Consider the following 27562-nt stretch of genomic DNA (forward strand, 5'->3'; position numbering starts at 1 on the left):
CTTGCTGGGAAGTTTCATCACTTCCTGTTGGGGAAAAAAATGATATTGTAGAAATCTGCATTCGGGTTCATATTGTGACCGCCCTCCCCTCCACTAGATACAGAGGCTTCTGCTCTAGGCTGCTGTTCTGCCCTCCAATCATTGGGTGCATCTGTAACCTCTTCTCCCCTCACACGTCATGTATAGTACTGTACTGTATAACTCATCCCGCAGCACAGTGCCAGCCTGTTCAGTGCTTAAGGTAACCCTTTCCTCACCATCCTCCTGCTTCTCTCCTATCTGCTCTCATAGCCAGTGCATCAGTAACCTATTCTCCCCCACATGTCGGCTATAGTACTGTGTTTTATAATTCATCCCCCAGCACAGTGCCAGCCTGTTCAATGCTTAGGGTAACCCTTGCCTTGCTGTCCTGCTGTTTACTTCCTATGCTCACATAGGTTAGTGATGCACTGGCTTTGTAAGGGACTATGTGAGCAGATAGGAAAGAATCAACAGGACAGCAAGGAAAGGGTTACCCTAAGCACTGTGCTAGGGGGATGTGTTATACAGTACTATAGCAGGCATGTGGGGGAGAATAGGTTACTGATGCACTAGCTTTGTAAGGGACTATTCTCCCCCACATGCCGGCTATAGTACTATACTGTATGAGTTATCCCCCAGCACAGTGCCAGCCTGTTCAGTGCTTAGAGTAACCCTTTCCTTGCTGTCCTGCTGCTTCTTTCCTATCTGCTCTCATAGACCCTTACAATGCCAGTGCATTAGTAACCTACTCTCCCCCGCACGTCAGCCATAGTACTGTATTTTATAACACATCCCCCCAGCACGGTGCCAGCCTGGTCAGTGCTTAGGGTAACACTTGCCTTGCTGTCCTGTTTCTTTCTAATGATTACATTGTCTCTTACACAGCCAGTGCATCAGTAACCTATTCTCCCCCATGTCATCTATAGTACTGTACTGTGTAACTCCTCCCAAGGAAAAGTACAATAGGGGACTGCGCTATCGCTAGGAACGTACAAGAATCAAACAAGGCTCATCCATTGGGACACAAGTGACTGACTGCCCGGTAGCCCACTATACACATGAAGTCATTGATGACTACAATGGGAGGCATCAGCCTTAATGTACTCTATACATTCTGCCGCCATATCTGCCTTGTTGTTTACAATTATCGTGCCCTCAGACGGACTCTGCCCTTTGCCCGCTGGCTGTGCTCTGTCTGTCAACCTTTACACCCTCCATCTTTTTCTTACCAACTTTCCCCGCCGCCTCCGACAGCTTCTGGAACTGCTCGACCAGGTGGGGCTCCTCCTCAGCCAGCTCTTTCATCGCCTTCTCAAACTCCTCGGTGGCCTGTGCCGCCAGCTCACTGCTGAAGAGCTCCTGGAAGAACTTCTCCTGAGACGTGAACAGGGGATCCTGTGAGGAGAGGAAGGAGGAGATGATGGGGGTGCCCCCTGGGATTGAAGTCCCGGGGTGGAGAGGAAGAAGGAGATGATGGGGGTGCCCCCTGGTATTGGGGTCCCGGGGTGGAGAGGAAGAAGGAGATGATGGGGGTGCCCCCTGGGATTGGGGTCCCGGGGTGGAGAGGAAGAAGGAGATGATGGGGGTGCCCCCTGGTATTGGGGTCCCCAGGTGGATGTATACTAATAGGAGATGATGGGGGTGCCCCCTGGTATTGGGGTCCTGGGGTGGAGAGGAATAAGGAGAGGATGGGGGTGCCCCCTGGTATTGGGGTCCCGGGGTGGAGAGGAATAAGGAGATGATGGGGGTGCCCCCTGGTATTGGGGTCCTGGGGTGGAGAGGAATAAGGAGAGGATGGGGGTGCCCCCTGGTATTGGGGTCCCGGGGTGGAGAGGAATAAGGAGATGATGGGGGTGCCCCCTGGTATTGGGGTCCTGGGGTGGAGAGGAATAAGGAGATGATGGGGGTGCCCCCTGGTATTGGGGTCCCGGGGTGGAGAGGAATAAGGAGATGATGGGGGTGCCCCCTGGTATTGGGGTCCCGGGGTGGAGAGGAATAAGGAGATGATGGGGGTGCCCCCTGGTATTGGGGTCCCGGGGTGGAGAGGAATAAGGAGATGATGGGGGTGCCCCCTGGTATTGGGGTCCCGGGGTGGAGAGGAATAAAGAGAGGATGGGGGTGCCCCTGGTATTGGGGTCCCGGGGTGGAGAGGAATAAGGAGATGATGGGGGTGCCCCCTGGTATTGGGGTCCCGGGGTGGAGAGGAATAAGGAGATGATGGGGGTGCCCCCTGGTATTGGGGTCCCGGGGTGGAGAGGAATAAAGAGAGGATGGGGGTGCCCCTGGTATTGGGGTCCCGGGGTGGACGTATACTAATAGGAGATGATGGGGGTGCCCCCTGGTCCCGGGGTGGACGTATACTAATAGGAGATGATGGGGGTGCCCCCTGGTCCCGGGGTGGACTTATACTAATAATAGAGGGGGGCACTGACCTTAGCAGCATCGCCGGGCGGCCTCGCAGACACATCAGGCTTTGCAGACTTGTCAGCCGCCGCTGGGGCAGGAGGAGGAGGGAGACCGGTCTTCTCGAAATCATCGAGTGCACCTGTCATAGACATAACATGGCTGACAACAGAAAGCAATAGCATACAATGTGTCAATCACCCCAGCCCTAGGGATCTATCATAGCTCCATTCCTCAGCCCTATAAGACATCTGATAGCAGAGAACAGCAGCACAAGATCACAGCTTAGGCTATAAAACATATGAAAACTACAACTCCCAGCATGCTCTGGCAGCCCAAGGCTAAGTTTTGCAGCAGATACCAGAAAGCAGATGACGCCAGAGAACAATAGCAGCCCCTCTGCCCTCCCGAGCCCCCCAGCTCTCACTATCCAGCAGCTCATCCAGCTCCTTGTCTTCTCCCCCAGCGCCGGCCATCTTTCCGACTTCCTACGGGTGAGGGGGTGTACCCTGGTGACGTCAGCAACCTTCGACCAATAGGACGCGCGCTCGGGTAAGGGCAGTGAGGCCGCGGTGGCAGGCGCCATTTTTAAAAGGAGACTGGGAGGAGCTATGTGCTGAGACTGGCAGGGTGCCCTGTGCTACAGAGGGCAGAGCAGGGGGCATGGTAATGTCATAGTATCTCCAGCCTGTCTAGTCGTCTAGGATTAAAGGGCATTTTCAGTCTATGTAATGAAAAGCTCCACTTTAAGCCTCACCTCCTCTCATGGACAAGATCACTACTTGCTGTCAGTGAATACAAACACCTAAACACTGTCTGTTACTGCTGAGGGTCTTCAACTACTGGGGAACCATTGTCCCTTGAATGAATGCAACGCAGTGCATCAGACCCCCACCCAGTAACTATCGATCCCCTATCCCGTGCTATAACCCCTTAAAGGCGTCGTTTCAAATAAACTAAGATCAAAAGTGCCAGAGATCTGTGATTTACTTCTTCTAAAAAAAATGTCAAGTCTTCCAGTACTTGTCAACTGCCTTATGCCCTGCAGGAAATGGTGTATACTTTCCAGTCTGGTGAGTGGGAAAGGTTTTCTATGGGGATTTGCTACTGCTCTGGACAGTTCCTGACATGGACAGAGGTGGCAGCAGAGAGAGCACTATGTCAGACTGGAGAGAATACACCACTTCCTGCAGGACATACAGCAGCTGATAAGTACTGGAAGACTGGAGATTTTTTAATAAAAGCAAATTACAAATCTATATAACTTTCTGGCACCAGTTAATTTTAAATTACCCCTTTTTGGGGGAGTTATCGCAAAGGATAGGGGATTACTAGTTGATGGTTGGAGGTCGGATGCACTGCGCTCCATTCATTCAAGGGACAATCGTTCTTCATTGTCAGAACGGGTGGAAGTCCAACCATTTTTTTGGTTAACAACCCCTTTAAATATTTCTGCATTAAAAACTGCTCAGGATGGGAGAAAAAAAATAAACCAGTACTCACCTTCGGCCTATCCCCTGTTGGTGCCGGTCCCTGCTGTCAGAGCCTCCTGTTCTCTAAAAAATATGGAATCATATGCCTTCTCATTCAATCCCTGGAGGAGGAAGGTGATTGGCTGAGCAGGCATGTCCAATATATTGGGCTAGAGAACAGAATGTACTGACAGTCGTGAGGGGGGTAGGTGGAAGGTGAGTATAGTATTTTTTTCCCCCCCAAGAAAGTGCCCATTGCCTGATTTTGGCCCACCTAAAGCAGCAGAGCTTTCTCATCCACAATAAATAAAAACTTTGGTGTAGATTTATGGCACTGACTTATAGTAAGAGTCTTTCTGTTGCCCATAGCAACTAAGCAATGCTCAGCTTTCACTTTACCAGAGCTTGTTGTTCATATAAGAAAGCTGAGCTGTGATTGGCTGTTAGCTGTGTTGTTCTGGACAACAAAATACTATAGGACAGGGCGATAATTCTCTTTATTCCATTCTATAGCTCAGCTGGTTTCGATCCGCCATGTTGTGGTTGGCAATACGTGCTGAGGTTGGCAGTAGTCGCAGGGCTGATGACGTAGTTAGCAGTCCATTGTTTACTAGAGAATTTACGTCAGCCCCTCTGATTGGCTGAGCCCAGTGTCACTTCTCTATTCTGCGTTGTGATTGGCTGTGTCGCCCTCCGCTCTGCGCTCGCTTCCTCTGCCTGGATCGGTAGACTTGTCCGGCCGCTGACCGATTTGTAGATCCGCAAGATGAGCCTGGCGGAGAGCAGAGCGCATCGTAAGACGGCGGGAAACCGCATGTCCGGTCTGCTGGACCGGGAAGAGGAGGATGAGTTCTATAAGACGACATACGGAGGGTTCAACGAGGTTAGTTCATAGTTGCTAATGGAACTACATCTCCCAGCATGCCCCTACAGACCTGGAGCAATAACAATGCCTGAGGCTGTGTGTGAGTTATGCTGGGACTTATAGTCCTTCACTATCTAACCTCCAGAGTTATGCCAGGCTTGCTTTCCCTGTGTGTCATCCTTTGGGGTTGTTTTCATGTACCAGGAAGCTCTGGATGAGCAGCAGTATAAGCTATGGGAGCCCTGGCCCTCCTAGGTCCCCCTGATCCTAGACATAAGTGACCCGTATGGTGATGTCCCCTCTCGCTTTCCGTCCCTAGGAATCCGGCGATGAGGAGTATAATGAAGAGCGATCGGCCAGCGAGGACGAAGTGGATTCGGACTTCGACATTGATGAAGGGGACGAGCCCACCAGCGAGCACGAGGAGGACGAGCCCAAGAGGAAGCGCAGGGTGGTGACCAAAGCCTATAAGGTGAGGGGCTGGCGCAGGAGCTCGGCCAATCAGTAACACTCATACTGCAGGGTGCAGGCACTGTGCAGCCCAGGAAGCCAACAGCTATGGCCAGCAGGCTTGCTGATGGTTTCCACTGATAAAGACTTTTGCAGCTTTAGGGGCCTATTCCACGGAGTGATAATCGTCCGAATCCTCCCGATTCGGCCGTTTATCGCTCTGTAGAATGGAGACAACGATCAGCCCATGATTGTGTCTTGTGTCTCTTAAACCGAAGTAAATTTTCCCATAAGAAATCATAGAAATGCAGACAATTGGTTCCACACCCCAAAAATAATGATTTATTATTCTGAATAACATGTAAAACAGATGAAACAAACATTCAGAAACAGCAGAATCTGTGATATTATAAGTTACTGTACAGTAATGGAGAGGATGGGAAACACAAGGGCGGACAGAGACTGCAGGGAGCATGAAGAAATGAGCAGGGCAGATGCAGCACTCTCTGTCTGGGGAGAGAGGGGTTACAGCTATGGAGAGATTACCTCCACAGTCCTGTCCCCTGATGTGAGCCCCAGCCTGAAGTGGATCTGCTATGATTTGGAAGGTGAGGGAGACTTCCTGGGTCAGACTACAGTGCTGTAGACCCCGCTATGCAGACCATGCCCCTCCCCCACTCCCCCTCCCACCCAGTACAGGGAGCTCTTACACCAAAGCATTGCTCTTATACCAAGTCACAATTTTGAAAAACTGTGAGCTCTTAAACCAAAACGCTCTTAAACCAAGGTACCACTGTGTGTGTGTGTGTGTGTGTATGTATATATATAATATATATGCAGGGCCCAAGGACCTATTCATTAGCAGTTACAACATGTCTTCTGAGTGATACAAGGACACAGACAGATGGTTTCCCATATTTGTCACAGGCCCATAGAGGTGCCACAGCAGCCCCCCACAGATGACTAACTGTTATGGCTACATCTGTGACCAATAGGTTTCTTGGCACCTGTAGGTCACCATAGGAGTCTAGCTGCAGGAGCCGCCCATGTATACCTGACAGTAGATGTCCTCATAGTCACCGTATAATTGTCAGCCTCAGTTTCTTCATGGAATCCTCACACTATTGTTCTCAGGGACGTGCTGCTCTGGGGAGTGGGGGACATATAGCTGTCACATTTCCATAGAGCTAAGTCTGGGTTCACACACAGTATTTTTAGCCAAAACTAATAGTGTCGTCCAAACCAGAAAAAGGTGCAAATCTTTTCATTGACGTTTACCCCGGTGTCTGTTCCATTCTTGGATTTGCTACTGACCATTGGGAGGGAGTGATCCCCTTCAATGATATTCTCCTCGCCCCCCCCTCCTTCCTCCCATCCCATGATCCTTTGGAGCTCTTCATGTTCCAGAGCATTAGTAGCTGTCAGTACATTTGGCAGGGTCTAATAGGCAGATGCTTCCTGCAGACCTAAAGACTTATGTTAGGCTCCCGGCTTCCATGGAAACCCCGCTGATGGGTGCTGTGCTTCTTTTCCTATGAACATACGTAGATTGTCTGTCTGATGCTAAAAGCAGCATTTAAAGGGTTAACATCTAGGATTTAACTCTGATCTCTTCTGTTGCTGCAGGATGTTGCAGGCATAGCCGGTCATATGATCACGTGCTATGGCAGTAAGGACACTGTAATGGTGCGTCCGTTTGCAGAATAGTGGGCCACCATAACCAGCATTAAACAGGTGGGGGAGGGTTAATAAATTACACATCTGAGATGGCGACGTGATGAATATGATGAGCACAGTGAGTGTTGGGAGTGCAGTATGGTGCTTGTCCTATATGTGAGCCCACCCAGAGGGAAGGCCTGGCCATTTTTATTTTCCCTAGGTTTTATTTGGGATGTGTCACAGTTTGAGAGACTAGAGCAGGGATGGGGAATCTGCGGCCCTCCAGCTGTTGCAGAACTACAGTTCCCTTCATGCCTGCATAACCAAAGCACTGGCTGTCCAGGCATGATGGGAATTGTAGTTTTGCATTACCTTGAGGGCCTAAGTTTCCCCATCCCTGGACTAAAGGGTGGACTGGGTCATGTCTCTATTGGTCTCCAGCTTCTACCTATTTTCTCCACAGGAGCCAATTCAGCTTCTAAAGCCTAAACCGAAGCCTAAACCTGAGACCGCAGCCAGTGCGCCAAAGAGCCGCCCAGAGAGACCTCCCCCGCAGGAGGTCACAGAAGATGGGGCAGACAGTAAGTGTCATTTCCAGAGTACATGTAAGGTGCCTGCTGGCTTCCTTTCCACCACATCCACAGTGTTCATGGTAAATCGATTCCTGTGACCAGTCACTAAACCCTGAACCTGCCTCTTCTGACAGGTCGTAAGCAGATGCGCCAGTCTACCACAGAGCACACGCGCCAAACCTTCCTGAGGGTGCAGGAGAGACAGGTGCAGTCCCGTAAGAAGAAAGGACCTCATCCCGACAGACCCCTGACCCAGGAGGAGCTGCTGGCGGAGGCCAAGCTTACAGAGGAGATCAACATCCGCTCACTAGGTACGTGCATGAGGGTAATGCTCTGATGTCGGCCATTATCCTGTGCTGGCATCACAGAGGGAGAACATGGCGCCTCCTCAAAGGCATCAGTGCACAAGGTGGTCAGATACTCATCAGAGGGGGGTGCCCTTTACCACACATGTTAAAGTGTCACTGTCGGTTAGTTTTTTTTACTGCAGAAATCAATAGTACGGGCGATTTTATGAAACTTTGTAATTGGGTTTATTAGCCGGAAAATGCATTTTTATCATGAAAAAGCAGCTGTCTTCAGGGTTCTCTTATGGAGAGGGGAGGGGTGGAGGGAGATGAGGCACCAAAACAGGACAACAAAAAGTTAATTTACAGCTACATCACCAGGCTATCTCCTCTGAGGTCAGCACTGACCTCTCTGACCTCTGAATACCGACTTTCACACAGTTCCCGCTGTGTAATCCTTTGTTCTCTGTTGCCGACTAATCTCCCTCCTCCCCCCTCCCCTGTCCATAGAACCGACAGGACCCGACTGATGTAAAAGAGTTGAGATTTCCTGATGATGCAGTGGATAAGAGAGAGGAGGAGGGGGGGACCTGGGGAAAGGCTTTTTAAATGCAGATAATGTCTAATAAACCCGATTACAACGTTTCTTAAAATCGCCTGGACTATGGATTTCTGCAAAAAAAAAAAAAAGACAGTGACACTTTAAGGGTTAAAGTGACACTGTGACCCCCTTTTTGCATTCTGACTGCTCTACACAGGTGTACAGGGTAAATTCAGCAGTTTTCATACCTCATTTTCTATCAGACCTCATGATGTTTGTTTCAGTAAAAAGTGATCTTTTATCATCTGGGATTGGGATACCTGGGAGGGGCTTCACGGGCGAAGGGCCACTTAGCCCCGCCCCCTCCGTATCCCAATCCCAGATGATAAAAGATCACTTTTTACTGGAAAAAACATCATGAGGTCTGAAAACTGCTAAATTTACCCTTTACACCTGTGTAGAGCAGTCATAATGCAAAAAGGGGGTGACAGGGTCACTTTAGGTCAGGTCGCATTCAACTTCAATTATCTATTGACCCAGGAGTCTCCGGCCTCTGACATTTGCTCCTTTAATGTTTGATTGCAGAAAACTACGAGCGCTTAGAAGCCGACAAGAAGAAGCAGGTGCAGAAGAAGAGGAGATGCGTGGGGCCGACCGTTCGCTACCACTCTGTGGCCATGCCGCTAATCACAGATACCACCGTGAAAGAGGAAAACGTAGACGTGGAGGGGTGAGTGATCATCTGGTCAAAGCCTTATAAAGTGCTTAACCCTGGAAACCAATATGGCTGCCATGACTGCTCCCAGAGGGCTTTTCCAGATTCCTGGATGCAGTAATCATGTAGTGAGGCATCACCTGCTATGGAGGCCATATTGGTTGTCACCCATCATTCCCAAAAACCCAGCTTGATAAGATTCCTAATACTGAGACACTCACTTGTTTTCCAGGTTGGAGCATGAACAGACCGGTGACCCCACTGCCCCCTCTGCCAGCAAGTGTTCCCGAACCTTCATCACCTTCTCGGATGACGAGACTTTTGAACGTATTTTCCCCAAGAACAAAGCCAAGCTCCCTATCCGAGAGCTGTGCCCGGTCACCCATAAGCCGGCGCAGTACAGGGACCCCATCACTGACATTCCATATTACAACGCCCGCTCCTTCAAGATCATCCGAGAAGCTTATAAAAAGTACATCACCGCTCATGGCCTGCCCAATGCCGCCATGGCTGCCGCTTCCATGGGTCCCACAACTCAGGACAGCAGCCAGCGCAACACGCGGCAGAAAATAGTCATCAAACAGAGCGTTCCAGCAAGCTGATGATCCGGGCCAGGCAGGCGGCCGCCCCATTGTAGTGGAGGCCAAGGAAAGTGGGCGCTTGGCATCTGTCTGATTTGGCTAATTTTCTTTACAATATAAATTATGTTCAGGCCCGAACACCTCATGTGATGTTCTCCAGACCTGTAAGATATTACAGTCAGAATCTCCACAGACCTATGTGAGCAAAATATGGTAGTGTAAGGGAGGATCACAATCTAAAGGGGGTTGTCCAGATAAAATAAAAAAAAAAAAATAATATATATATATATATATATATATATATATATATATATATACTTAATAGGGTTGTTCACCGAAAAATATTTTCTTTCAAATCAACTGGTGCCAGAGATTTCTAATTTACTTTACTTACCTTCTATTAAAAAAAAAAAGTCTTCCAGTACTTATCAGCTGCTTTATGTCCTGCAGAAAGTGGTTTATTCTTTCCAGTCTGGAGAGCAGGAGAGGTTTTCTATGGGGAATTGTTTCTGCTCTGGACAGTTCCTGACACGGACATAGGTGGCAGCAGAGAGAACACTGTTTCAGACTGGAAAGAATACACCACTTTCTGCAGAACATACTACAGTTGATAAGTACTGGAAGACTTGAGATTTTTTTTTTTAATAGAAGTAAATTATAAATCTTTGGCCCTAGTTGATTTTAAAGGGGGAAAAAAAGGGTGAACTACCTCTTTAAAAGGGCTTATGGTGGAGGGGAATAAAAACGCTGGTACCAGTACTGTTCTGACATTGCCTGTCCCCATGGCCGAGTGTTACGTGAGCAGGTGGAACTGGCCCTGTCAGCAGGACGAGCAGTGGTGGCAGGTGAGTGCTAATATACTGTATTTTTTTCTTCTCCCACCAAGAGCCCTTTCATAAGCACCATACCCCCTGACTTTTCATGTACGTCAAATGTCAGGAAGGGGTAACGCCATACTTGCCAGTGGTTTTGAATTTGGATCTGGACAATGGGCAGCTTTGGGGCAGTGATTCTCCACCATGTTACCTAAAATATTACAGCCCGGAGGTTTTTCCTTTCAGTCAATTTGAAACCTGAAATAAACATAGGAGTTTTATACCGGTAGAAATGTTCCACATGTGACTTGTCGCTTTGATCCGCTACATCAGCGTTCTTACAATCTGTGGGCAGTGCTGACGCTCATTGCCACAGATCCATTCTGGCCATATTTTTGATCATCTGTTCCTGTAACGAAAATGAAAATAGAATTTTAAATGTAAACTCGGTTTAAAGCCAGTTTTTCACAACGGTCTGATATCCCAATCCTGGATTTAGTAGCAATACCTAATGGCATTGTCAAAAGAGTAAAAGTGAATGTATCACCGGTACATCTATTTTGTGATTTTTTTTTTTTTTGAAATTTTTTTTTTTTTTTTTTTTTTTTTTTTTTTTTACATGGATAAACCGGCGCGGGGATGCCGATGTCGCAGTCCTTTTTTGAACCGCGGCCCAGTTCCCACGTACGGTGCCGGTCTGTTATCAAGCACTGGCCGGGGGGAAGGCCCAGTGTGACGATTGGCCACGTCACAGGAGAGGGGGTTTTGTCACACTGGGGGCCAGCCTGCCTCCAGTGCTTCACTCCCTCTCGGAGCTCAATAATAGACCAACGCTGTATGCGGGAACCGGGCCTCGGTTGAAAAAAGGGACCACAGTACCGGCATCCCCGGGCCGGCGCCAGTCTATCCATGTAAAAATCACAAAAACAATCCACCGGTGGTACATTCGCTTTATATCTGATCGCTACCTGATTGCTGGGGGTCCTACTGCTGGGACCCTTGCTGAAAATGAGCTCCGTGAATAAAGAAGTGGTCCGTTCAGGAACCGCTCCATTCACTGTCTATGGCCATTCTGAGCATAAAGAATGGTAATGCCCAGAAGACCCATAGAGAATGAATAGGGCAGCAGAGAGCACTGCGTTGGAAGGAAAAAATACACCACTTCCTGCAGGACATACAGCAGCTTATAAGTACTGGCTGACTGGAGATTTTTAGATAGAAGTAATTTGCAAATCGTTGGTCCTTTGCTGTCCAGGCATGATGGGAATTGTAGTTCTGCAACAGCTTGATGGCCGTGATTTTGATACCAGTGCTCTAAACGTGCTCAAGAATTTTTTTTCAGTTGCCAAGTTAAAGGGAAAAAAACTAATAATAATGATATTATAGAATAATATTCTACATGCATCCAGACCTGTTTAGTGACCTCATGAATACGATGTACATATGGGGCTGTAGTTTGGTCAGATCCCCGGGGGGGGGGGGGGTCAGGTGACATCTCTACTTTTTGACACTGACAGTAAAAACAGGTGTTTTCAGGGACAGCAAAGAAAACATTCCCTCCCTGCCTCCTCCTGCAGCTTTATGACCACAGTGACCTCCTGTAAATATAAGGAGGTATTAAGTTTTTTTTATTAGTTAAAATAAAACCTTTTGCAGAATCATTTTCCTTGTATTATGTACTTGTATTATTGTTTTATGAAATTTTAAATAATTTTTTCCAAAAAAAAATGTAATTTAAATTTTTTAATTTGATCACATGATTTTATTTAATTTTTTTTTTTTGCATGTTTATATACTTTCAATATACAGCATTGACTTTTATGAGATGACTCTTTAGAGTCCTTATGTTGTGAGATTCATTTTTTTAGGCAAGCGATAGGGCAGTCAAGGCGCAATACTGGAAAATAACCATTAGGTGTCTACCGGAGGTCATGTAAATCCAGGCACCAGCTGTAGCCTAATGACAGCAGGGTCACACCCCTTCTAAAAGTATCCCCTTGTGAGGCTGGCTCAGACCCCCCTCACACAGCAGACAGGAGAGTCACAAGGTAAGCGTGCTCATACCCCAGGATCCCAACTTCTGCAACTTTTAAAAAAAAATTACAAATTTCCTTTTCTTTAAATTTTACAAATATTAATTAAATATTATAATATTTTTATGACTTTTGAGCAATTAACAGCATTCCATATTTTTTTTTAATTCTTTATGTAATTCTGTAAATTTTTGTATTATATAAATTGTAAATTTTTTACCTTCTTTTTGGGCTGGGATTTGCGGGTGCGGTGACATTGTGTAAGGAAAGTTACTAAAGCTCGGAAAGTGTGTGTCTGTCTGGTGATGGTAACTCTATAGTGGGGGCTCTGTGCCAGAAATAACCCAGTTTAGGGGCCCCGGACGGCTCCGCACCATATTTGTGTGTGTGACTTAGACTGTGCACGTTGTCACAACCTGGCAGCTGGGGTCTATACGCCTGAACTGGTCAACTTACAGTTTACTTTATAAATTTTTATTATTTTACATATTTTTGAAAGGTTTTGTTGGCAATTGTCAGTTCTTGTGGTTCTGCACATTCTCCAGAACTGCGGTGAGGTCAGGGCTGGTGGTGTAAATCCGGATGTGCAGCACTGTGTTTATAGCAAAAATCCCTATGGGGCTACAGGCAGATCCCGACGCAGCTGCCATTTGGTCGTACAGATTTGAGGGATTATTTTTAACAAGGGCCCCTCAGGGACCGGACATGGACAGGTGGTTACATATAATGGTCGTGTGTGTGACTGGGATCACACGGCAGTATTTTCTGCCAAAAGCAAAAGTGCAACAAGTACAAAGAAAAACTCACAGAAAGGCTCAGAGCTTTTTCTGGGTCTTGGACCCATTCCCTGGTTTGGTCTAAAAATACTGAGTGTTATTCTGACCAAAACAATGAGCACCCCCCTCCCCCTTCTGGTAGGAACCAATACTTTAGAGATTTTTGGCTGCTCTTCTGTTCTCGAGGAACCGACACCTCCTGAATATTAGTCCAGATATCGAATAATTGGACGGCCAAAGTGACGTCACAATGGCTGATGTGACCGATGAGGGTTTCCCCAAAACACTTCATAGTCCTGTGAATTAATCAGACGATTTCAGTCACGTCTTGAGATATATTTCCCGGAATAGTTGGGTTATTACAGGATGTGGGATGTCACCAAGAATAGCCATAATAACTTGTGCTGGTATTGTCCCCCAACTTTACGAGGCTACGGAACGTGAGCGATGTGTCCTTGTCCTTTCGGGAGACTTGGTGGACTGTATTACTGCAGAAGGTCTTCTGTTCTTGACCCCACGTGAATGTCTTTACACGTCTCTCTCCCAAGCTGCATTGCGATTGGTCAGATGACGTCTCCTGAACCTGATGGATCCTTTGAAGCCCATTTGCTGGATATGTTTATGTCCATTTGTCTCTTGATAGACTCCATGATTCTGTAGTCAGTGCTTCTCAATTCCAGTCCTCATGGCCTACCAACAGGTCATGTGTCGAGGATATACCATACAGAGAACACCTGTGATAATACCTTATGCACTGAGTATAATTATATATGAGAAGCAGTACCTTAAAGGGGGTATTTTGGGAAACACTAACTTTTCCTCCAATCCAAAGAATAGGGTAAAAGTAAGAGATCGCGATGGTCCAACCCCTGATCCCCCCCCAGCAATCTCCATATCAGACCCCGCCGACTTTGTTATGAATAGAGCCCTGGGTCGGCATGTGACCTGCGGCTGTATTTGTTCCTATGAAGTGACGGGAAGAGCTGAGTACATCGCTATTCCGTCGTACTCAGCTCTTTCTATGGCTCCATAGGAACAAATATTGCCGCAGGTCATGTGCCAACCCGGGGCTCTAGGCATACTAGAGCCGGCAGGGTCCAATACAGAGATCGCTGGGGGTTCAGGGGTCGGACCATCGCAATCTCTTAATTTTTCCCCTATCCTATGGATACGGGAAAAGTAAATTTTTCCCAGAATACCCCTGATCTATTCAGGCATCTCATGTACTGTCCACAGGGCAACCAGTTTTTGTTAAGCCACTTTTCCGCTGGCCTATTTTCTAGCCTTGCTAGTAATGCTCCATCGGCCAATAACCGGCTTGTGTAGACATGGCAGCGATCAGCAGCTGGAAAACTGGTACTCAATGGCCGAACGCATCTTTTGTGCGGTGGTGGCAACATTTCGGCTGCACATCTCCCTGTGCAAACAGAGGATGTGGGGCTGATAGCAGTATATTTAAATGGCTGCACAAACGATACAGTGATCATTCTGGTGGCCCGTCCACTTCATTGCTTGTGCCTTTTAGAAATTCTCTCTTAGATCCGCTGTCTTTTCAGTCTCTCTGCATGAGACATAGAAGAAAAGCGATCTACAGCACATGCCAACTTACTACTTGTTTCCAATGCAAGGGTTATTCAGCCCGAGTCCATAAGGTCCCGACAGTCCATCTACCAAACGTAAGCAGCATCCTTAGACGGTGATGTGATTTAATTAGCTTTTTAGACCATCATGGCACCAGGTGATGTTTCAACCCTGAAGCAGGTTGCTATCCAAATTAAAGACCCGCTTCAGGGTTGATGAAATGTTGCATTGTGCCATGATGGTATAAAAACCTTGTTGAATCACCATTACCGCCTAAGGGTATTTTTGTTTATATCCAGAGCTGACCAGCGGCTTACATATGGGGCTTTAATAAAATGGCATACAGACCAGACATGGCTCTTGTATACAGACTGAACGTCCTGCCCACATGTTTCTATGTGGGTGCATTCATCCAGACTGTTACTGGTAAGCTATATGCATATACCCACATTACCCACCTAGGGACCCAATACCCATTATAGGACCATGTGTGCCCATCATGTAAGCATTAAGGCATCTATAGGAAAATCAGTCAGTATTCTTGGGCATGCTGATATTTGTAGTCTCCTGTCACTTTCAGCAGCTGGCACACAATGGGTTACACGCTCCAGGGGGTGAACACTTTGGAAGCAGCGGTGCAGATAGAAAGCGATAATCTCCGGCTCTGGTTGGCACGTCCCCGGCTTGGTTGTGTTCCCGGAGTGAGCAATGAGTAATTCTCCCGAGCTTCCAGTCCTGACTATTAAAGGGCAGTGCCCCCGATTTCCTAGACAACTGAGATGTCTTATGTTGCGTTTACACGAAACGATAATTGGCCCGATCGTACGATTAACGATGTCGGAGTAGCAATTTTTTTTGTCATGACGGTCAGCGTTTAGACGGTACGATATATCGTACGGCAATTCGTTCTGCGATCGTTTTGCGATCCCTTAAGCCTATCTCACACATTGGTTGAATCGGCGAACGACTGTTTACACGGAACGATCTGCGAATTTTTTTACAAACGACGATTTTGGAACATGTTGTAAGATCAAAACGATTTCTAGTTCGTCGTTTGATCGTTCGCTGCGTTTACACGTACGATTATCATTCGAATTTGATCGTTATGGTGCGAATTCGCACGATAATCGTTCCGTGTAAACGCAGCATCATAATATGTTATGTATTCTGATAACGGTGAAGATTGCAAGCTTCTAGGACAAGGGAGAGTAGGGTATGTGTGTGGTGTCAGTGTAACAGCGCCCCTAGTGGCTGAAGAGAATGTACAGACTCGGGATATACTGTCTGGGCAGTACAACATAGTACATGAGGGGATTGCTTTGTAGACAGTATCACACAATAGACTTAGCTACACAAGCTCTGCAGACAGTATCACACATGATAGGCTTAGATACACAAGCTCTGCAGACAGTATCACACATGATAGGCTTAGATACACAAGCTCTGCAGAAGTGTGTGAGCTGCCTGTAGCGACCAATCACAGCAATAGATAGATATATATATAGATATATATATATATATATATATATATATATATATATATACTGCTAACAGCAAAACCAGACAGTGTTTGCCTCATAAAGACTGATAAAACCAAGTCAGTGTGGTTTGTTTTATTTTGCCCTCATACTATGTAACTATAGAATTCACACAACTGTATATGGAACCTACACAGTATCACTTCTGTTCTATACTGGATATAATACAGTACTGCTTCTCACATGCTGTGTAACTCCGTATATATATATATATATATATATATATATATATATATATATACACTGCACAGTACCACTTCTCCTGTCCTTTATACACTAGGTGTAATCCTCAGTATCTGCTCTTATTCTGTGTGTGTGTATATATATATATATATATATATATATATATATATATATATATATATACTGCACAGTACCACTTCTCCTGTCCTGTATACTGGGTGTAATCCTCAGTATCTGCTCTTATTCTGTGTATATATATATATATATATATATATATATATACACAGGGGCGGTCTTGGCATTTCTGGGGCCCCAAGCAAAGTCATGTCTGGGGCCCCCCCATGCCCCCCCCCCCCTCCTCAACATGCGCTGCCCCCCCAGTAGTCCTCTTATAACCCTCCTACCACCATACAGAGATTACATATCACCTCAAAACTGCTCTGAACAAAACAGAAAGATATTACCAGTGATGCCATAACATAATACTGCCACACCATGACCCTTATCACTACAGACCCTATAACAGAGTGCAGTTACATCCAGTGACTTACAGGAGGCGTCTTCTCTGATCAGCGTCTTTTACTTTTTTTCCTTTCTCTCTCCATCCAGCCTGGGCCACCTTGAAGTCTTCTCCCGGCTGGTAATCTTGCCTCCAGAATCTGTCAGAGAAATATTTTAGGCTCCAACACATCCAGTAGTTAGGTCCCCTGTACCCCTATATAGTAGTTACGCCCCTCTGTGCCCCCACAGATTAAAGGTGTCCCTGTGCTCCCACTTAATAATTAGGTATGTTCTGTGCCCCGGTATAGTAGTGAGGCATATAGGCACTTCTGTGCAGTCCCAATGTAATTAAGACCGCTGTGTGCTGCCCCCAGTTATATAGACCCCTTGTGCGCTGCCGACAGTAGTAAATACCACTTGTGTGCTGCCCCCAGTAGTATATACCTCTTGTGTGCTGTCCCCAGTGGTATATAGACCCCCCTGTGTGCTCCCGCAGTTATATATAGACCTGTGTGATCCCCCAGTTATACATAGCCCCCCTGTGTGCTCCCCGAGTATACTATATAGACCCCCTGTGTGCTTCTCCCAGTCGTATATACCCTGTGTGCTCCCCCCAGTTGTATATACCCCCCGTGTGCTGCCCCCAGTTGTATATACCCCGTGTGCTGCCCCCAGTTTTATATACCCCCTGTGTGCTCCCCCACTTGTATATAGCCTCCCTGTGAGCTCCCCCACTTGTATATAGCCCCCCTGTGTGCTCCCCCTTATATAGCCCCCCTGTGAGCTCCCCCTCTTGTATATAGCCCCCTGTGAGCTCCCCCACTTGTATATAGCCCCCTGTGAGCTCCCCCACTTGTATATAGCCCCCTGTGTGCTCCCGTTTATATAGCCCCCCTGTGCGCTCCCCCCGTTTATATAGCCCCCGTGCACTCCCCCACTTATATAGAGCCCCCCTGTGTGCTCTCCTGTTTATATAGCCCCCCCTGTGCGCTCCCCCGTTTATATAGACCCCCACTGTGTGCTCCCCCCGTTTATATAGCCCCCCTGTGCGCTCCCCCGTTTATATAGCCCCCTGTGTGCTCCCCCCGTTTATATAGCCCCCCTGTGCGCTCCCCCGTTTATATAGCCCCACTGTGCGCTCCCCCATTTATATAGCCCCACTGTGCGCTCCCCCCGTTTATATAGCCCCCCTGTGCGCTCCCCCCGTTTATATAGCCCCACTGTGCGCTCCCCCGTTTATATAGCCCCCCTGTGCGCTCCCCCCGTTTATATAGCCCCCTGTGCACTCCCCCGTTTATATAGCCCCCCTGTGCGCTCCCCCCGTTTATATAGCCCCCCTGTGCGCTCCCCCCGTTTATATAGCCCCCCTGTGCGCTCCCCCCGTTTATATAGCCCCCCTGTGCGCTCCCCCCGTTTATATAGCCCCCTGTGGGCTCCCCCCGTTTATATAGCCCCCCTGTGCGCTCCCCCCGTTTATATAGCCCCCTGTGCGCTCCCCCCGTTTATATAGCCCCCTGTGGGCTCCCCCCGTTTATATAGCCCCCCTGTGCGCTCCCCCCGTTTATATAGCCCCCCTGTGCGCTCCCCCCGCTTATATAGGCCCCCAATATATAACACACAAAAAAAACAAAAAAAAAAACATTTTTACTCACCTGGGTCCGGCGTCTCCTCTTCTCGTATATATATATATATACACTGCACAGTACCACTTCTCCTGTCCTGTATACTGGGTGTAATCCTCAGTATCTGCTCTTATTCTGTATATATATATATATATATATATATATATATATATATATATATATATATACATATACACTGCACAGTACCACTTCTCCTGTCCTGTATACTGGGTGTAATCCTCAGTATCTGCTCTTATTCGGTATATATAGGATAATTTTTTACTCACCGTAAATTTTCTTTCCTGTAGTCCGAAGCAGCAGCACAAATGGGGAAGATCCTATCTTCCTGCAATGGTAGGACAGATGGTACTAATAAAAGATTGATTAGGAGCCCTATAAGAAGGCCATACAGACCCCTCCTCCTTGTGTTAATTCTAACGACAAAAAAATTTAAAATTCATAATAAAATCTTAGTTAATAAGGCATTAAAACAATCAAGGTATGCTGCATAAATAATAGTTTGTTTAAATCAGGGCGGGAAGTCTGTGCTGCTGCTTCGGACTACAGGAAAGAAAATTTACGGTGAGTAAAAAATTATCCTTTCCCTTACGTCCTCAGCAGCAGCACAAATGGGGATATAGCAAGCTATGAAAACAGACTAGGGAGGGCCATTACATTACAGAAGACAGAATGGCTGAGCCAAAAACTGGTTGACTCGTGAATATCTAGTCTATAGTGCTTGACAAAAGGTATTGACGGACGACCATGAAGCAGTCCTGCATATTTGTTCCAAGGGTACAGATCTTTTTTCAGCCCATGTGGATGATATTGCCCTCATTGAATGTGATTGCACCAGGTACCTGTAATCCAGCTTCTTGTTAGCATATGGAGATGACTTCCCTTATCCATCTGGACAGAGAAGCTTTGGATGACTTGCATCCTTTGTTTTTCCCTGCAAAGGATAAAAACAAGTGGTTAGATTTCCTGAAGGAGTTTGCCCGTTCAATATACATGCTCCAAGCCCTTCCCACATCTAAGGGATGAAGCTCCTTCTCTCCCGTGTTGGCAGGAGTAATGGATTGTAACAATGGAGATGTGGAAGAGACATCACCCACCAGGCTTCATCTTCTTTACCTTCAGGTAGGTTCTGTAGGCAGTTGTGGCTCTGGACTACAGAAGAGTGGTCACCACTTTGACAGCATATCAATTCCCACCTTGTTGACGGCAGTCAAGCTTCGGACAAGCCTGCCCTCTTGAGTTATTAACTGAGGGTATACAGAAGCCTCCAGATTATTCCTATGGAATTAGCGCCATGCTTTTAGATAATATAAGAGGCCATCATGAAACCAGAGACTTGCTACTTGCAAGATTTTTAGACTCTGCCCACACCTGGCAGGGACGCTGGGAGTAATCTCTGCTACTCTGTGTCAGTAGCTGGGGAGACTGGGAGAGTTCCCAGAAGATTCCTAGGCAGGGGGCTCACCATTGTGAACCATGCCCTCTTGGGTCAATAGGGGCAAATGAGGCTGACCAAGGCCCAACCTTGTCTCAGATTCTGCAAGACTCTGGGCTTTTTAGGAGTGAGGAAAAAAGGTTTTCCAATTTGAACCTTGAATAGGAATAGGTCTATCCTCCATGCGATTTTCCAGAAAGCTTCTGGTCCAGAGACCGTTCCTCCGACAGGGTTACATCGCAGCATAGATTGCCAGCAGACAAAATGCCCCTGCCTCCAGTAGTGCCCCTATAAAGATCGATATGCGCCATCCTAGATGCGGTTTTGATCTTATACTGATAGCTTACCATAGATTGGTGTGCTGGAGTGGACTAGTATTCCCTTCATATGTTGGATGCCAGCAACATTTCTGATGGGGATTAAGGCTTCTTTGCCCGTTGCTCATACAAGCGCCCCACTGCTTGATATATCAATGGTTTTCTCTACCCACTTCATTGGGAGACTGCTGCCATTGAGCAGGAAAAGCTATCCTTGTCTCTGGGTGTTATTTCCAGTGTAGACATAAGACCCAAGGGTATCAGATGAAGTGACAGCAACTGGGGAGTGCTGAGAACCCCGACTTGTGTCAACTTCTGTAATCTCTCTGGAGGAAGAAAGTCACAGACTGGGGATCTATTCTCCTCCTTAGGAATTGTTCGATGCCAGAAAACAATGATGAGCTTCAATTTTCTCAAACAGTCAAAGTACAATAGACATTACGTGGTGACTGTAGATGGAGCCAAGATTATTCCAGATAGAAGGGCTGTAAATTGAAAAGAATGCCAATTGCCTTGTACAAAAGGTCTTGATGTAAAGGAATATGCAGCTTTTGTCTGTAGACAGGTACATGCAGGTATACATGGCCAGATAACGTCCTTCTTCTAGGAGGGAACTACAGAGCATAAATCCTCCATACAACCGCCTTCTCAGAGGAGGCTGTATACAGGTACATGCAGGTATACCTGGTCAGATAACATCCTTCTTCTAGGAGGGACCTACAGATCATAGATCCCACATACAGCACCTTCCTCAGAGGAGGCTGTATACAGGTACATGCAGGTATACCTGGTCAGATAACATCCTTCTTCTAGGAGGGAACTACAGAGCATAAATCCTCCATACAGCAGCTTTCTCAGAGGAGGCTGTATACAGGTATACACGGTCAGATAACATCCCTCTAGGAGGGACCCACAGATCAAAATTCAATATGGTAGCCTTTCCTATCATATAACACTGGTACAGACCTCTCTCATTATGGAAATAAATTGTCAGAAAAGACGTAGTCACAAGTTCTTGTCCCCATCCCCAAGGCCTCCGAGACGTCTGGTCCTTCTTGTGCAGGATTCTTTCCTTTACCTTCCAAACTAGAATTCCTACGGAATGTGGAACAAAAGTAGAAGTTCCTTCTCTTATTAGACTTTCATGAGAATGTCCAATACAGATCCAACTATCTTTATATTGGAGTGAACATCTGCCCCCTTACAACGAAGGACCAGTCTCCAAACTGTGGGGATCGGGCAGCCAAGTATACTGCTCAGCTATAGTAATATAGACATTTATTTTTATTTATTTATTTATTTATTTATTTTTTTTAAATTACTAAGAATTTTTTTTTTTTTTTTTTTTGAACAAGGACTTTGTGCGTCTGAAGGAGCCATGACCTCGGACTCCATCCAGTTCAGCCTGTAGATTATCATTCAGATGTAAAATCTTAAGCAGTCATTGTCTCTTCTGAGAAAAAGTTGCAATCCACAAATGAATTCTCTGCCACCTGAGAGTGGAATCTTGCAGGATCTGTACGCCAAGAAAGCTTTTTCCCCAGAAGTTCTGTTACCAGAATCCTGCTACATCCAAGGATGGAAGTTGTGCCAGACTGACCGGCCGACTAACAGACTAGTGCAGAGTGCCTGGAATCAGACACACAGGTGCAATGAATATGCAACCAGCAATCCTAAAGCAGTGTTCACACATAGCAGCTTCATAGCTTTACTGCATCCTTCAGTACACAGAAGCTCCATAGGGTCACTGCATCATCTGATATCAGTATTACAGAGTGTAACTAGACAGCAGGTGTACACAGTATTACAGAGTAATTAGACTGTAGGTATACACAGTACACATCCAGCATCTCTAAGGATGTAGCTTCATAGGTCACTGCATTATCTGATAACAGTACTAATCAGATAGTACACATCTATAATCCTAAGGCCATGTTCACACACAGTAGCTTTACTGCATTCTTAAATAGCAGCACTGGAGCAGCGCAAAAAAGCTCCATAGAATCACTGCATCATCTGATGGCAGTATTAGGGAAAGTAATCAGATAGCAGGTGTATCCAGTACACATCCAGCAGCTCTAAGCATGTGCTCACACACATAGCTCCATATGGTCACTATATAATCTGATAGCAGTATTAGGGAAAGTAATTAGATAGATGTATCCAGTACACAACTAGCAACTCTAAGGCTGTGTTCACACACAGTAGCTTCATAGGACACTGCATCATCTGATAGCAGTATAGTGAAAGAAATCAGACAGCAGGTGCTACACAGTACACTACAATTCTAAGGCAATGTTCACACACAGTGGCTTCATAACTTCACTGCATTCTTAAATAGCAGCACACAGAAGGTCCACATGATAACCATCATCTGATAGCAGTATTAGTGAAGGTAATTAAACAGCAGGTGTACATAGTACACGACTAAATTCTAAGGCAGTGTTCACACACAGTAGCTTCACTGCATTCTTAAATGTCAGCACACAGAAGGTCCACATGATCACTATATCATCTGATAGCAGTATAGTGAAAGTAAATAGACAGCAGGTGTATAGTATACAACTAACAATTCTAAGGCCGTGTTCATACACAGTAGCTTCACTGCATTCTTAAATGGCAGCACTGGAGTAGCACACAGACGCTCCATAGGGTGTGTTCATACACAGTTTTATAGCTTCATTGTATCATCTGATAGAAATACTGGAAAAGTAATCAGACCGCAGGTATACACACTACACAACTACAATTCTAAGGCTGTGTTCACACACACAATTTCACTGCATCATCTGGTAGCAGTACTATAGAAAGTAATTAGTCAGCAGGTGTTCACAATGCACAAATAGCAGCTCTAGGGTTGTGTGCACAGACAAACACACAGTTTTATAGCTTCACTGCATCATCCGATGGCAGTACTATAGAAAGTAATGAGGCAACAGGTGTACACAATTAGCAGCTCTAGGGCTGTGTTCACATACAGTTTCAGAGCTTCACTGCATCATCTGGTAGCAGTACTATAGCAAGTAATCAGGCAGCAGGTGTGCACACTGCACAACTAGCAGCTCTAGGGTTGTGTGCACACAGTTTTATAGCTTCATTGCATCATCTGGTAGCAGTGCTATAGAAGTAATGAGGCAGTAGGTGTGCACAATTAGCAGCTCTAGGGCTGTGTTCACATACAGTTTCAGAGCTTCACTGCATCATCTGGTAGCAGTGCTATAGAAAGTAATCAGGCAGTAGGTGTGCACACTGCACAACTAACAGCTCTAGGGTTGTGTGCACACACAAACACACAGTTTTATAGCTTCACTGCATCATCCGATGGCAGTACTATAGAAAGTAATGAGGCAACAGGTGTACACAATTAGCAGCTCTAGGGCTGTGTTCACACACATACACAGTTTCATTGTAGCAGTACTGGAGAAAATAATGAGACAGCAGGTGTACTAAATACCCAACTAGCAGCTTTAAAGCTGTGTTCATGTATACTCACTATAGTTACATAGGTCACTCATATAGTGAAGCAGTCTAACAGGACTTGCACAACCAATGTTAAAAAAAGTGAAAAACATTGAAACGAAACATTTGAGGCATAAAAGCCTCATACAACATATATATATATATATACAATAATCCTCCTGACACACATGCCAGGCTTCCAGCTCAAAAGAAAAAGCAGCATATCTTACCTTGCTGAAGTATCAAGAAACATTAGCAGCCGCCCAGGTGAGGACACAGGTCTGGCAGCACCATGATACTTACTGCAGCAGCTTCATGGCTTCCCTCACACAGCGGCTTCATACAGCAGAGAAGCTGAGCGATAACTCTACTAAAAAGTAAATAATCTCCTCTCTGATACAGCAGAGCAGGAAAAACAACATTTCTATAAATTTCCCCTCTCCACACGACCATGTGGAAAGGAAGAATCTTTGGAAAGGAAAGTCAGACACAAACATAGGCCTGAGCCTGCTTCCCTCTCCTACCACCTGTCCCACAGGAGGACAGAAAAAAACACAAGGAGGAGGGGTCTGTATGGCCTTCTTATAGGGCTCCTAATCAATCTTTTATTAGTACCATCTGTCCTACCATTGCAGGAAGATAGGATCTTCCCCATTTGTGCTGCTGCTGAGGACGTAAGGGAAATATATATATATATATATATATATACACTGCACAGTACCACTTCTCCTGTCCTGTATACTGGGTGTAATCCTCAGTATCTGCTCTTATTCTGTATATATATATATATATACATATATACATATACACTGCACAGTACCACTTCTCCTGTCCTGTATACTGGGTGTAATCCTCAGTATCTGCTCTTATTCTGTGTATATATATATATATATATATATATACACTGCACAATACCACTTCTTGTGCTGTAGCTCTCAGTCTCTGTATGCACAGTATCACTTCTCTTGCTGTAGCTCTCTGTATGCACAGTATCACTTCTCTGGCAGGGTGCTGGGTGTAGCACATGCTGTGGGTATTAGTCTGTCGGGTTAGATAGTCATCTATCATGGTTCTGCGGCCCCAGCTGAGTCAGTGTTTTCTGGGGCTGAGCCGGTGGTGACAGTGACATCTCGACACGGCCTCTCTGGATCTACGGCCCACCTGGTGTGTATACACGGGTATATAGGTATCTCCCTAGCCTCTGTATATAGGGCTGCGTATATGATGGGTGATTTTTTGCAGTATTATGTATCTGTGGTGCTGTTTTCTCTGTTTGCTGTTCTGCACTATATGTAGCTATTATTCCACCGCTGTATGGTGTTATGCACTGTATGTAGGTATTATACCACCGCTTTATGGTGTTATGCACTATATGTAGCTATTATACCACCGCTCTATGGTGTTATGCACTGTATGTAGCTATTATACCACCGCTCTATGGTGTTATGCACTATATGTAGCTATTATACCACCGCTCTATGGTGTTATGCACTATATGTAGCTATTATACCACCGCTCTATGGTGTTATGCACTGTATGTAGCTATTATACCACCGCTCTATGGTGTTATGCACTATATGTAGCTATTATACCACCGCTCTATGGTGTTATGCACTGTATGTAGCTATTATTCCACCGCTGTATAGTGTTATGCACTGTATGTAGTTATTATACCACCGCTGTATAGTGTTATGCACTGTATGTAGTTATTATACCACCGCTGTATAGTGTTATGCACTGTATGTAGTTATTATACCACCGCTCTATGGTGTTATGCACTGTATGTAGTTATTATACCACCGCTCTATGGTGTTAGCTGTATACCTCCTCCCGTGATATCACCCCCGCTCTTCTACAGAACACCAGTAACTGTCTGTCTGCCGTCTCTAACGCTATGTCCTCCCTATTCCTAAAACTAAACCTTTCTAAGACTGAGCTGCTTGTCTTCCCTCCCTCTGCTAACCACCCCCCACCTGACATCTCCATCTCTGTCTGTGGTGCGACCATAACCCCTACACAACAAGCCCGCTGCCTTGGGGTTATATGTGACTCGGATCTCTTCTTCACTCCTCATATTAAATCTCTTTCACGTTCCTGTAATCTGCATCTAAAAAACATCTCTAAAATCCGTCCCTTCCTTCCTGTCGAATCTGCTAAAACTCTTAGGGAGGCATTTATTAAGTCCGGCGTTTTTTACGCCGGACTTAAAAATGCCCCCGCAGCTCCGGCGGTACGGGGATTTATGTAGAGGCGGACTGCCTGTACATAAATCCTGTGCGCGCCGGTGCGCACCGCCGAAAACCTACGCCAGCTGAGGACTGGAGTAGGTTTTCGGCGTACATTTGGGCGGAACGGATGATAAATCGCGCGGACTCTGAGTCCGCGCCCTCCGTTCCGCCCACTTCCCGCCTACTTTCCGCCCCCTTTCCGCCCCCTGGCGTACTCAGCGGAAAGTGCCGATTTGCGAATATTTTATTCGCAAATCGGCCATTTGCGTATAAAATAATACGCAAATCGGCACTTTCCGCCAAAAATCATCCGTTCGCCGGATGATACATGTGCCCCTTATTGTCGCTCTGATTCATTCCCGTCTAGACTACTGCAATTCCTTACTAATCGGCCTTCCTTCCTCTAAACTCTCCTCTCTCCAGTCCGTTCTAAATACAGCGGCCAGGCTCATCCCCATGTCCAGCCGCTATACCGATGCCTCCCCCCTGTGCCAGTCACTACACTGATGCCTCCCCCCTGTGCCAGTCACTATACAGATGCCTCCCCCCTGTGCCAGTCACTATACAGATGCCTCCCCCCTGTGCCAGTCACTATACAGATGCCTCCCCCCTGTGCCAGTCACTACACTGATGCCTCACCCCTGTGCCAGTCACTACACTGATGCCTCCCCCCTTTGCCAGTCACTACACTGATGCCTCCCCCCTTTGCCAGTCACTACACTGATGCCTCCCCCCTTTGCCAGTCACTACACTGATGCCTCACCCCTGTGCCAGTCACTACACTGATGCCTCCCCCCTTTGCCAGTCACTACACTGATGCCTCCCCCCTTTGCCAGTCACTACACTGATGCCTCCCCCCTGTGCCAGTCACTATACAGATGCCTCCCCCCTGTGCCAGTCACTATACAGATGCCTCCCCCCTGTGCCAGTCACTATACAGATGCCTCCCCCCTGTGCCAGTCACTACACTGATGCCTCACCCCTGTGCCAGTCACTACACTGATGCCTCCCCCCTTTGCCAGTCACTACACTGATGCCTCCCCCCTTTGCCAGTCACTACACTGATGCCTCCCCCCTTTGCCAGTCACTACACTGATGCCTCACCCCTGTGCCAGTCACTACACTGATGCCCCCCCTTGTGCCAGTCACTACACTGATGCCCCCCCTTGTGCCAGTCACTACACTGATGCCTCCCCCCTGTGCCAGTCACTACACTGATGCCTCCCCCCTGTGCCAGTCACTACACTGATGCCTCCCCCCTGTGCCAGTCACTACACTGATGCCTCCCCCCTGTGCCAGTCACTACACTGATGCCTCCCCCCTGTGCCAGTCACTACACTGATGCCTCCCCCCTGTGCCAGTCACTACACTGATGCCTCCCCCCTGTGCAAGTCACTACACTGATGCCTCCCCCCTTTGCCAGTCATACACTGATGGCTCCCCCCTGTGCCAGTCACTATATCGATGCCTCCCCCCTTTGCCAGTTACTA

At 46.7% G+C, this 27562-nt stretch overlaps 3 protein-coding genes across 6 annotated transcripts in view; 2 read left to right on the forward strand and 1 right to left on the reverse strand.

The window, feature by feature from the left end:
- Window positions 1–2931, reverse strand: part of PEX19 (peroxisomal biogenesis factor 19) — an 8462-nt gene extending 5531 nt beyond the window's left edge. Inside the window, exons 1-4 of the mRNA XM_069949489.1 lie at window positions 2852–2931; window positions 2454–2566; window positions 1251–1416; window positions 1–24 (exon numbers count right to left, since the gene is read on the reverse strand). The exon at window positions 1–24 is cut by the window's left edge and continues 62 nt beyond it. Of these exons, the coding sequence (XP_069805590.1) occupies window positions 1–24; window positions 1251–1416; window positions 2454–2566; window positions 2852–2900 (352 nt within the window). The 5' untranslated portion in view covers window positions 2901–2931. The remainder of the gene's footprint in view (window positions 25–1250; window positions 1417–2453; window positions 2567–2851) is intronic.
- Window positions 2932–4593: 1662 nt separating this feature from the next.
- VPS72 (vacuolar protein sorting 72 homolog) lies at window positions 4594–10678 on the forward strand. The gene is made up of 6 exons (XM_069949488.1): window positions 4594–4779; window positions 5081–5233; window positions 7334–7451; window positions 7577–7753; window positions 8856–9000; window positions 9218–10678. The coding sequence occupies exons 1-6, from the start codon at window positions 4663–4665 to the stop codon at window positions 9585–9587; spliced, it is 1080 nt and encodes a 359-aa protein (XP_069805589.1). The 5' UTR covers window positions 4594–4662; the 3' UTR covers window positions 9588–10678.
- A 1731-nt stretch (window positions 10679–12409) lies between these two features.
- TMOD4 (tropomodulin 4) overlaps window positions 12410–27562 on the forward strand; it is a 38537-nt gene continuing 23384 nt past the window's right edge. For 2 of the 4 annotated variants that reach the window (XM_069951358.1, XM_069951359.1), the window contains exon 1: window positions 12410–12429. The gene's annotated coding sequence lies outside the window, so the exon portion shown is untranslated. Of the gene's footprint in view, window positions 12430–24907; window positions 25009–27562 lie in introns of those variants that run through there. The other 2 variants (XM_069951362.1, XM_069951360.1) reach the window with 2 other exon arrangements.

This window comes from Dendropsophus ebraccatus, chromosome 13 (genome assembly GCF_027789765.1).
Source record: "Dendropsophus ebraccatus isolate aDenEbr1 chromosome 13, aDenEbr1.pat, whole genome shotgun sequence".
Taxonomy (NCBI): domain Eukaryota; kingdom Metazoa; phylum Chordata; class Amphibia; order Anura; family Hylidae; genus Dendropsophus; species Dendropsophus ebraccatus.